We start from the raw sequence: 12,733 nt of genomic DNA on the forward strand, positions 1-12,733 counted from the left end.
CACCAACCATGCCTCTACTTGCCTATATCTCTCCCTAATATGAGTTTCTCTTTCTTTCCTCACTTTTATTTATATTTCAAGTTTCAGTTGAACTATTAGTTTACTTCATGTGCCTCTTATCCTCTACATCTAAATTAGATTCTTTGGGAGTTCCAGTCGTGGCTCAGTGGAAACAAATCTGACTAGTATCCATGAGGATGCAGGTTCTATTGCTGGCCTTTCTCAGTGGATTAGGGATCCAGCATTGCCATGAGCTGTGTTGTAGGTTGCAGACATGGATCGAATCCTATGTGGCTGTGGCTGTGGTGTAGGCCAGTGGCTATAGGTCCGATTTGTCCCCTAGCCTGGGAACCTCCATATGCCGCAGGTGCAGACATAAAAGACTAAATAAATAAATAAACTAGATCTTTTGGTTAGGCTTTCCCAACACCGTGTTCTTTTAATGTACTTGTTGCAGTCTGGAATTAAGTATTTATTTAATGCTTATCTTCCCAGCCATCAGTCTCTAAGCTTCATGAGACCAAGATTATTTATGTATCATTCTCTATTATGACCCCAGAGCCCAGTTGAGAACTTGTACATGATAGTTTTCAGTAAATACATGTTGAATTAACACACCATGGAAGAAGATTATTTGTTTTTTAAGATCCTTATTCTTTAGAGGAACCCGGAATAGTGCTTCTTACTCCTGAGAAACATTAATTTATACTCATTAACTCTAAAGCATATGTATTTTTAGAACACAGGTAACCTATTTTGAAAAAAAATTTCTTACTATCACAAAGCATTCAATCTTTAAATTCTTACTTAGGATAAATATTAAATTCTTTCAACCTTCATGCTATGCTATCTCCCTAAAAAACAAAAAAAAACAAGTTTTACATTTCCAAGAACTGTATACCCTCAGGGCAAAGGATTAATAAATTAAGAAATGTTAATTTTTGATGTGATGATTACACTGAATACCAGTGTTTTCCTAAGAGAAAATTTCAAGTGGTAAAAATAAATACACACTGATTTTTATCTCCAGGTGTGAGGATGGAGGGTAGAATCTGAATAGGCAAAGATAAAAACCTAGAAAATGCCAAGTTCTTCCCCAACAGTGACCCAAGTTATCACTCAGTTTACCTTGTTCTCTGTTTCTTCTTCTCTTTATGTAACTTTAAATGTAAAGTTCAAGTTACATATATGTTATTATCTATAAAAAAGACACTTCACAATAGTTGGGGAGGAGTGAGAATAGTAGTAATATGTAAAGTACAGAAGTCAGTCGGAGAATCTTATCATTTCCGGTGGGTGCCCTGGACAAAGAAGCAGCAGCGGAAATGAGTTTCCATTCAATGTAAAATTGGGATTTAAGCATGATGATGGGTTGAGTATGCATGATGAGAAAAAGGTGAATTAAGGATGAGTCCTTTATTTTTGGTTTAAGCAGCAGTGTGAATGTAGAGTCTGAGCATTTGGGCAAGGTCAGGGTTAAAGAGTTAAATTGGTGTGCCATCAACACATGGATGGTTTCTGAAGGATTAGTTTTAGAAGAGGTAACCGAGGAAAGTGGAGATACACTAGACCAGCAACATTGAGACTTATTGTAGTCTTATTGTAGAAAGTTCTGTGGAGGAATTAATGAGTGAGAAGAAAGAATAATTGTCTGCCAAAGATGGTTGCAGTGCCATGCTTGGGTGTGGTCAGATCTCTATTTTAATTCTGATTATGCTTATATTTGTGTGTCTTTGGGCAAGTTATTTTATCTTCTGGGGATTTATACTGAAAAGTGAGCTAATAATACTTAACTTGCTTAATTTTATAAAGATAAGTAATGCATGTAAATTACCTAGTACATAGTGGCCAGTAAAGAGCAGGTAGCAATTGCTGTTATTATCAAGGTTTGTTGGGGGTGGGACTGAAATTTCAGTGCGACCAAAGAATAGATTCCATACAATAAAGTAACAAGGGCATATGATGAGAACAAATTATAAATGTCTTGGAAGTTATTCAAAGGAGTTTATTCTACAAGACTTAAGTAGGTTCAATAAATAGTGCCTGACAGAAAGGAAAATTGGGGAATTGTCACAGTCAGAATATGATATATAGATACTGAGAAACTGTGTTCTCTCATCCCTTAGGAAGTGTATGTCATATTGGAGAGCAATTAAAGAATTAGCTTCATTTTAAAAAACAAAGTAGTTCTATTCTATTAGATTATTGATCTCTGCACTTTCTACTGCATTCCTCCATCAATCTTTTTCTAACAGTCACAATTTTATTTACCATTATATTTTTGAACTGACAAACTAAATATTATATATGTTAAAACTCAAAATAGAAATACTAAGATCAGCTAAGGATGACAAAATTAAACAATAACTTTTGTATTTTACTTAATAATTGCATTTATATTGTTTTGCTCTTATTAGAACTATTTAATCATTATCTTTTTTTGGAAAGTTCTGTGACTGACTATGCTTCATTTTTTTTTAAATATTGATTTAACATTTTTTACATATAGCAATTTTAATATCTGTTTATATCTTTTTTTAATCAAGTATAGTCATTTTATAATATTAGTTTCAGGTGTACAACATAATGATTTGATATTTTCATAGATTTTATGCCATATAAAATTATTATAATATATTGACTATATTCCCTGTACTATACAGTACATCCTTGCAACTTGTTTATTTTATACATATAGTTTGTACTTCTTAATCCCCTTCACCAATCTTGCTCCTCCCCCTACTCCTCTCTGTTCTGGTGACCACTAGTTTGTTCTCTGTATCTATGTCTTTTTCTGGTTTGTTATATTTGTTCATTTGTCTTATTTTTTTTTTTTTAGATTCCACAAATAAATGAAAATGTAGAGTATTTGTCTTTGTATGACTGACTTCACTAAGCATAAGACCCATTTATTATCAATCTTCTTAAAAAATGCTATGGCAAAAAATGAGAGACCACATAATAAAGACAGGTCTGTGCAACACGAAAGGCTATGTCATTAGCTGATAACAAGTCATTAACCTTATTCTATAATTTTACCCATCAATTACGCAAAGATTTTTTGGCAAAATTCAGATGGTACATTCTCATCTTCCCTGATTCTAGCAGTTGTTCCTAAATACAAATCAGAAGGTGTTACATTTTCATATTTTTCACAAATGAACTTGTTGATATGTTATCTTACAGGTAAAAATTCTGTTCCTGGAATTTTTAAAGTTTTAAATTTTTAAAGTTTTAAAGTAGGGCATTCTGAGACAGTTTTAATAGGTGATGTATTTATATCTTTTGAGTACAAAGTCATGTGATAATAGAAACACATCTAAATATGTTTATTTAAAATACTCTCTACATGGAACACTTTTCTTCCCAAACCAGTTTTTTTTCCTCCTGAATTGCTAAAATATCACTTTTATCTTAATGAGACAAATTAAATATTATTTTTTGTTCATACTCCCAAAATAGCTATTCAATAAGATATTGCACTTGACCCTTGAACAACACAGGTTTGAACTGTGCAGATCTACTACATGCAAATTTTTTCAATATATTGGAGTTTTTTGGAAATTTGTGACAATTTATAAAAACTTGTAGACCAACAGTATAGCATATAAATGCCTCCTCAAATTAAGAAAAAGTTATGTCATTAATTATACAATATATGTAAATATACATGTAAAATGCAAAATATGTATTAATTGTTCATGGTGTCAGTAAAACTTCTGATCAACAGTAGGCTATAATTGTTCAAGATTTGGGGGAGTTAAAAGTTATACATGGATTTTTTACTGTGGGGGTGGTCAACATTTCTAACCTCATTTTGTTCAAGAGTAAACTGAATTTTCAACTTTACTGAGCAAGACGACTCATTAGTTCTTTTGCAATGGAAACTCAAGTTTTGGGTTTTCTTTTTTTTTTTTTTTTTTTTTTTTTGTCTTTTTTGTCCTTTTATGGCCACACCTGAGGCATATGGAGGTTCCCAGGCTAGGGGTCTAATGGAGCAGTAGCCTCCAGCCTACGCCAGAGCCACAGCAGCACGGGATCCGAGCTACGTCTGTGACCTACACCACAGCTCACGGCAACGCCGGATCCTTAACCCACTGAGCGAGGCCAGGGATCAAACCCACAACCTCATGGTTCCTAGTAGGATTCATAAACCACTAAGCCACGATGGGAACTCTGGAAACTCAATTTATCTAAATTTGACAAGTTTTTAAGCACTTTGGCATGAGATAACCAGGAAACATCTATATAGTACAAAATATTTTCTTGGTCATTTCCCTCATTTCCCATCACATCACAAAGTATTATAAAATGTTTACTTTTGGAGGGCGGCCTCACCTATGGCATAAGGCCAGGGGTAAAATTGGCGCTGCAGCTGCTGGCTTATGCCACAGCCTCAGCAATGCCAGCTCTGAGCCACACCTGTGACCTATGCTGCAGCTTGTGGCAACACTGCAATACCAATCCTTAACCCTCTGAATGAGGCCAGGGATCAAACCTGCATCCTCATGTATACTACTATGGTTCGTAACCTGCTGAGCCACAGTAGGAACTCCCTGTTAACTTTTTAAAATGAAACAATCCATCCATCCATTTAATGTCACAAAAAAAAAAAATAGCTCTATGTTATAACGTGTTAGACATGCTAACCCCTTCCACACTGTGGAATGCCACCTTTTCCTGAACCAAAACTTTTGTCCCCTTGCCCACCTGCAGAAAGGCCAATCCACTGACACCAGGTCATGGTGAAGGAAAGTGCAGGATTTATTGTAAGGCACCATGTAAAGAGTCCTGGACAGCTAGTATTCAAAAAGCCCCAACTCTCCAATGGGTTTTAGGAAAGCATTTTTAAAGGCAAGGTGAGGGAAGAGAATCCTAGGGTATGTGATCAGTTCCTGTACAGTTCTCTGAGTGCTTGAATGAGATAACAGGGTGGTATCACAGGGGTTGACATTATCAATCTTTAGGTTTCAGTAGGTCTGGGGGCTACTTGCTCATGGTCATCAAGTAGTTAATTTCTTCCATTTAGTGGGGGCTTTTAGCATCTGTAAAACAACTTGGGAAATGTGTATCAGAAAGGAGTTGCATACTGTATATGAAATTTTATACACTGATTCATTCATGGCAGGAAATGGATGGCGATTTAGAGCACCTTTAGATTTTTGAATGAACGTAAAAGCTAATTTCTGCCTCATTAACTTATCCTATGAATTTTCAATTTGACCAATTCTGAATGACTACTCCCACATAAGTTTAATTTTTTGGTTAATAGGTAGTTATAATTTATAGCCACTTTTCTGACTATAAAATTTAGGCTCTAAATTCCACCATTCTTAAAACCAGTGAACATATGTTAGGGAAATATGATGTGAAACTTTTTCTAGCATTGCTGATTATACCACAAATTAGGGGTGATTGCTTTTTACTTGTTTATTTTGGTTAATAACAGAATTTAACAAATATACTTAGGAATCTCATACTGAAAATTAACTGTATAACATTTAGAACTTAACTACTTAAAATGAATTATTTCATTTGTATTTTAGTAAGAAAGTTAATTATATCAGAGTATAATACTCATAGATTTAACTATTTGTTAGTAAATATGTTAAATTTAACATGGTCAATAATTTTTAAAAATTATTTCCCAAAATAATAAAAACATTTGTATAGTTATGTAAATGGAAGTGATTGTTAATAGAAAATATATTTATCATTTTTGTCTTTGTTCTTCCATATTGAGTGCTATAATTTGGATCATATGTTCTCTGGTCATATGAAACTTGCGTTTGGCCAAGCCGCACAATAACTGAAATGAGCTATACCTGAAACAAGTGGCCCAGTCGCAAATAGGGATATGGTCTGGCAAAGTGATTTTTCAGGTTAAATAAAATTCAAACCCTACTTCCTTTTCTCCCTCTCCAATAATTTCTATAATTTCTAAAATACATCCCTTCCTGCCCTAATCAATTCCATTAGTTCATGTGATTATTTTGAGGGGAAGGAAGGATGTCTAAGCATCATTTAAATATATTATCTCAATATGTTGGGTACTGTCAGTGAGGGGATTTTAATGTTTCTTGCCTTTGTGATTCACTTGGGTAAATGAGTAGCAGTATCTTAATTTTATACTAAGGCATTGATAAACTTACTAGCTTCAACAGGTGGAGGAAAATTTACTCCTCTAGATTTGATACTGGCCTGAGAAATTAAATAAGAATATATATTCTAAAAATTTTCTGCTTACATTTGCCACTTTCCGTAAAATGAATAACGGCTCCTTTTTTTGTGTGTGTTATTGTTTTGAAAGCCATCTTTCAGAATACCACCCTGACATATGGGTATGGATAGCTGAATCAATTTATCTAACTTTTCACTATATGGTTACATGAAATATTAATGACAAAACATTCTTTCTTGTAAAGTTTACCGAAGCTTTGTGCACCTGCTTCTCCCTATGTATACTAAAATCTAGTGAAGGTGATATCTATTTGCATAGAATTTAATATCTAAGTGTTTACATTTTATTCCCTGATATATTTCTTGCTCTGCAGAGAACAAAATTCTTCTGGTTATTTTTCCATTTAGATAATCACTAAGTGCCAGAAATTGGTTTTGTCTATAAGACAGCAAGATGTTTGTATTCGTAACATAAAGCAGGTAAGTTTAGATTTTATTGTACCATTTGAGGTTCTGTAGTTGGTTGTTCTAGTGATAATGAGAGATGAGCTGAGTCCCAGATAGTAAAAAGTGTCAAGGTTTCCCTTAAAGAGACCTGTTTGCCTCTTAATATTGTTTTTAGTGCTCTCATGTGCCCATGTCAATCAGTAGCAAAATAAAACAAACAAAAAATAAATAAAAACTAATTTGCCATTTTAAAAATACTCCCCTCTTTTCGGGGGGATGTGGTGAATTTTCAAGCAATATATGATTCTGTGCCCTCTATAGTTTGTCTTTCCTTGTAACTCCGAGTACTTAAATCTAACCTGTATTTTTAGTCTTGCCTATTCCATGGACAAATTTTTACTTCAGTAGGAACAATTTGAAGAACTCAGATCAATTAGTTAGCATAAAATAATAAAATAATAAAATGGCACAGGGGGTTAAGGATCCAGCATTGTCACTGCAGTGGCTTAGGTCCCTGTTGTGGCATGGTTCAGTCCCTGGCCTGGGAACTTCCAAAAGCCACGAGTATGGCCAAAAAGAAAAATATATGACTTACTGAGAAAGAATAATGTCAGTGACTTCATATATTCTCAATCAACCCTACAAATTCAATATAATTCCCTCCAAATGCACACATGAGGAAATTTTTCCTTAATTATCCATTATCTGCATTTGAGAAGAGATAAACAATCTCAGATCAAATGTATTTCCAATCATCCATGAGAAGCAATCTTTTAAAACAGTGTTGAAAACAGGAATATATTTCAAATCATGTATGAAGATGGATGTCTTTGGATGTCTGTGTCTTTAAGGGATAAGGTATACCTTCAACTATTACTTTGTATATTTAATCTATTTTTTATCAAATAAGATATAACTTAGTAGAAAAAAGAGTGTTATAAAGATTTTCTCTATGTCATATCCTGATTTCCCAAACTTCTTATTATTCACTACTATAGAATAATGAAGTGCTAAGCCACTTATCTTGCTCTATTTGTTTAACAAACATGTTTTATTCTATGAGAATAGAATAAGATTACTTATACTTGAGACTCCTACTTCTTTGATGATTATGAACATGATTTTTTCATGATTTTCCCTGTTTATTCCTTAATCTTTCTTCACTGGTACCTTAAAAGTCAGCATTTGCAAGGCACTATAATTGTCAGCCAGAGTAGTTTCCTACTATTGATGCTGAGTGTACAAAGCAGCTTGTATTCAGCTCGTTTTTCATCACAATGTTGACCAATTTAGTCTCCTCCAAGGAGCATTAGCTTCTTATTATTTAGGACTGTTTGGTAGACACCTTTTCCGTATCATATCAGAAATTATCAGACTCAGAATTCTGTCATCTCAACAGCTTAAATGAAATAATATAAAGCAAAACTAAACTCAAGGGAGGATTTCCTTTTGGTTATTAAAGGGTTGTTTAAGCAAGTATTTGTTTTCATCCATAGTTTCCTTATTGAATATTATATATATATATAAACAAAGAAGGAAGATAAAGTTAATACTCTAAAGCATTGTAGGTATACTCTCTTGCTTTTTACCTTGATCTAGAATAAGGTTTTCTATAGCAGTTTTTGCTTCAATAAGAAATGTTATTGAAGTCTTGCTGGTTTCATACCTTAATATGAACCAATATAGTCATGCTTAATTTTTCACTGTTTAATGGAAAGATGCATTATAAGTTTTAATGTATAATTATTCCTGGTCAGTTATTGATGATGTCAGAGAATATTTCTTGATTAACAAATAATAATGGCATTAACAATGTTCAGCTCAAGGTGATCCTTAATTTTATTGATATTGATTTGTCAGCCAAGAAACAAACTTTGATCATAAAATGGTAGATCTCCTAGCCTTTCTTATATTTAACAATTAAAAATAAATATTCACTTCTCATTAATTTGGAAAAACAGCCTTTCATGATGAACAGAAAAATATAAAAGAAAAATCACAATTCATTTTTATGTGATTCTAACTTGTATGTTTGAAAGGCTAAGGCATAAATCAAATATGTATTTTTTAGACCATGCTATTTTTTCATTATGCTTTTATATATTTTATATTCTTTCTATTTGTACATAAATCATAGGGTTTATTATTAACAATTTTCTCTTTGCTCTCTTCATAAACATGATTGCCAGTAGCTTAGCACCCATAAGTAACCTAGCAACAAGTCAGCTCTGTAGCAAGTAGCAAATGAATGCAAAGTGTTACGGGAAAAAAAAAAAGAGTTCAGTTTCAGAATATTAGTGCATGTATGCTATTAAAGTTTAAATCTAATTTGGGTAAAATTGCGTGACAACAGGCATTGACTTTCTTATTAAATAATATATTGACAATGAAATCACATCTCCTTCATTCAGAAAAAAAAAAAAAAGCATCTATTTCAGACTGTACCACTCTTGACTAGGTAACTGAATATATGTCTTCCTTGGCAGCCTATTCATTACAGATTAGAGGAGAAGAGTGTTTAGGCATGTTTTCACTATGTGGTGGATGAGTTTACTAGATGGAGTTTTGGCAATAAACCTTCCTGACAGTGATGCATTCGCTAATCTCCTAAATAGTTTTAGAAAAAAAATGTTTTATTTTATGTTCACGGGGTTATGTTTATAGCACTGCACTTTTCAGGGATCAATTTCTAGGATATAACACAAAAAGATTCCATTCCTTGTGTTTTACATGTTAAGATTTTGATATATTTAATATCCTTTTCTTTTGGTGAAATTTAAATTCTATAATGTCTGTTTATTTCAGTGAGAAAATAATGTCTGTGTTTTAGTTGCCAGGTCATAAAGGAAGAGTATCAGGTATTGCAGGAAAGCTGCAACTTCATAGGATCATTGTTTATATGATGAATAGACTGAGGAAGGGAAATATACCAGTGAATATCTTCCATTAACTACTACAGCTCTAATTCTGTGCCAAAGGCAGAATTACTTGGCCTTTCTCAATTTGCCAGGTAGTTCACTGCACTTGAAGAAATCTTAGAGCTCTATGGAGGATTTAAGTAAGGGATAGCAGGATAGATATGAGCTGAACATATGACTGAATTTAAAATGAATGCACAGAATTGTAAAACTAGAAAGCATCTGTTCTCTGGTGGAGAATTCCCCACCCCCAACCCCAAGTTTGGGGTTATTTTTTTAAAATCCAACCTTAAATGACTCTGAATTTTTGCTGTAATCGTGACTTGGTTGTGCACAGCTCAACGCCAACATCTTCCTGTCACTGTGCTCCCAAATCTCTCTTCCACAGAAAAAAAGAGAATTAAAACCATGAAATCCTTAAGGAGAAAAGCCAAATACTCTTAGCAAAAAAAAAGTCTAATTCCATCTATATATGAAAAGTTTGGTCACTTACATGATTTGGTTTGAAGCAAATCACCTTAAATAACTGAAAGAATATTCTTGACATGAGGTACAGTTACCTTTACTTGAACATATCTAACTACAGCTGGATAGGCTAGTTGCATGGAATTCATTCCCCAGATGTCATTACAGAATAATCCTCTACATGGATGATGCTACTAGTCACGAAGGTAGTCAGTGGTTGATCCTTCAGGAAAATGACATTTTACCTTTGGAATGTGCACATTAAGAGCCCGTTTCAGCAGAGAGGTCTCAATGGTGTCATATTGTTGAAAAAAAATACCATTCTTCCTTTTTGGGAAGTTGAGTTTCTAGAGGGCAGAAATGTTCTTATTTGTGATTTTATCCAGTATCTACTCTATTACCTTTACACTGTAAGATTGCAATTAATGATTAGCCTTTTTCTTTACAATTAGAGTTTGTATGTTAGAAAAATCTATAACAACCACTGAAATTTTACTAAAATAATGTAAACTACACAATATATATACATATTAAAAAGAGACAGAACAGTTAAATAATAAATACCTTGTAGAGGAAATAAATTTAAAAATAAACTGTAGACATGAATTAATAACCTTAAAATTACTTTAAAATTGTGAAGTTGATCTGAAAGGAACTGTATTTGTTTTCTGCAGGTTTGGTTACAGAAGTACGGCTACCTTCCACCCACTGACCCCAGAATGTCCGTGCTGCGCTCTGCAGAGACCATGCAGTCTGCTTTAGCTGCCATGCAGCAGTTCTACGGCATTAACATGACAGGAAAAGTGGACCGGAACACAATTGAGTAAGTAATGGCACCCGCATTCTTTCTTTCTTGGTCCTTGAGCCAAACAGTAGTCTGAAGAACTCTTAAGTGAATTCCAGTAACCACAAATGGAATGATTTGTTTCATGAACATTTCTTTGGAACTTAACGTATTTTAACTCCTCTGAGAGTTCAGTAAAAAAAAAAAAAAAAAAAAAAAAAATCAAAATACAGAATTAAGTTTACTCGCCTAGATTTTAGCAACACATTTTCAAAATAGAAAAGAAAATATGAATAATGGGAGTCAAAGTAGATGTACAGATGAAGCCACACAGGGAGCTGCAACTGGCTTGTCTGGCTGGAAGGAACAGGATGTGCACATCTCTTTCGCTAAGTGACGTCAGAGCAGTATCTTGAAACTGGCCAAAGTAGAAATACTGACACCAAGGAAAATAGGAGACAATACAAATCAGGGCCCTGCTTTTGGGGGGGAGGGAATAGAGATCCAGTTAATAATTTACTAGTTTCCTGCTAGTGACAATTCTCACACTAGTTAAATCAAAGGAAGAGTTTCCACTGAAAAATTTGTTCTTTCAATTTTTTAATAAAGGGCTTATTTTTATTACTTAATAATATTTTTCTTTTATTTATTATTTTATCAATCATCTGTTCATTTATCCAACCAGTAACTCTTTACTGGGCATTTTATCCATGAAAAAAGCATATGCAGACTTAAAAGACATAGTTTCTTCTTCAGAGAAACTTCAAATTAGCCATATAGCTAGATACAGTCACAAATTATTTTACATTTGCACTCTATGTTCCATAACATTATGAAACAGAATTATTATTTCTGGACAGCAAAGGAGGAAATGGTTAATTCTTTCAGCCCAGGGAGGAATTATTTGTGTTCACTGAGTCCTCGATACTCAAAAGTAAATGATCAACATACATCAACCCTACACAATAGAGAGGATAGGAATACATTTTTCTCTCTACTTTTTCAAGTGAAGAAACTGAAATTCAAAGATGAAGTGAAGTCCAGATTAGTCTCAGAATCCAGATTTTTGACATTTACTTCGAGAACTTTCCACTATACCATGCCGTATACTTTGAGAAGTGACACATTTTTCTTTAATACCTAAAATATCTGGGCTCAGACATATGTAATTAATTCTTACATATTAAACTAATTTAATATATAATTTTAAAATTGTATATTGCCTTCTTATACATAAAACATGAAGTTTGTGTTATTATTTCTATTTAATCAAGACAAATACATAAAATGGAGACTTGAATATTAAGCAGTTTATAAGCAGTTTGAAAAAATAATTACCTATCCTAGCATTTTTAAGAGATATGTAAATATTAACTTTGATTTGAATCTGTGAAGATGGAATCAAGAATTAATATAATGGGAGTTCCCCTTGTGGAGTCAGTGTCTCAATGGTTAATAAACCCAACTAGTATCCATGAGGATGTGGGTTAGATCCCTGGCCTTGATGAGTGGATTAAGGATCCTGCACTGCCATGAGCTATGGTGTAGGTTGCAGAGGTAGCTCAGATCCCACATTGCTGTGGATGTGGTGTAGGCTGGCTGGCAGCTATAGCTCCGATTCTACCCCTAGCCTGGGAACTTCCATATGCTATTGATGTGGTCTTAAAAAAAAAAAAAAAAAAAAAAAAAGAATTAATATAATGCATTCTGTGAGAATATTTGTTATCAATATTGGGAATAGAATTTTGCTATTTGGTAACTGCTGCCCTGTAATCATTGCAGTTATCTTTCTTAATTGTGTACTATCAAACTTTCATTTTAAGTTATAGCACACTTCTTATCCAAAATAAGCATAGGAGTTCTCATCATGGCTCAGGGGAATGAATCCGACTAGTATCATGAGGATGCAGGTTCAATCCCTGGCCCCGCTCAGTGGGTT

At 33.6% G+C, this 12,733-nt stretch overlaps 1 protein-coding gene across 2 annotated transcripts in view; it reads left to right on the plus strand.

Annotated features, from left to right (window-relative positions):
• MMP16 (matrix metallopeptidase 16) overlaps positions 1-12,733 on the plus strand; it is a 310,756-nt gene that overhangs the window by 133,771 nt on the left and 164,252 nt on the right. For both annotated transcript variants that reach the window (XR_014843025.1, XM_001926617.7), the window contains exon 2: positions 10,685-10,833. Coding sequence is in view for 1 of the 2 variants with exons in the window: in XM_001926617.7 (XP_001926652.1) it covers positions 10,685-10,833 (149 nt within the window). In the remaining variant the exon portion in view is untranslated. The remainder of the gene's footprint in view (positions 1-10,684; positions 10,834-12,733) is intronic.

Source organism: Sus scrofa, chromosome 4, assembly GCF_054392235.1.
Source record: "Sus scrofa isolate SSC_HxYL_T2T_F1_AM1 chromosome 4, Sscrofa_HxYL_maternal_Yorkshire_Landrace_v2.0, whole genome shotgun sequence".
NCBI classification, from domain to species: Eukaryota; Metazoa; Chordata; class Mammalia; order Artiodactyla; family Suidae; genus Sus; species Sus scrofa.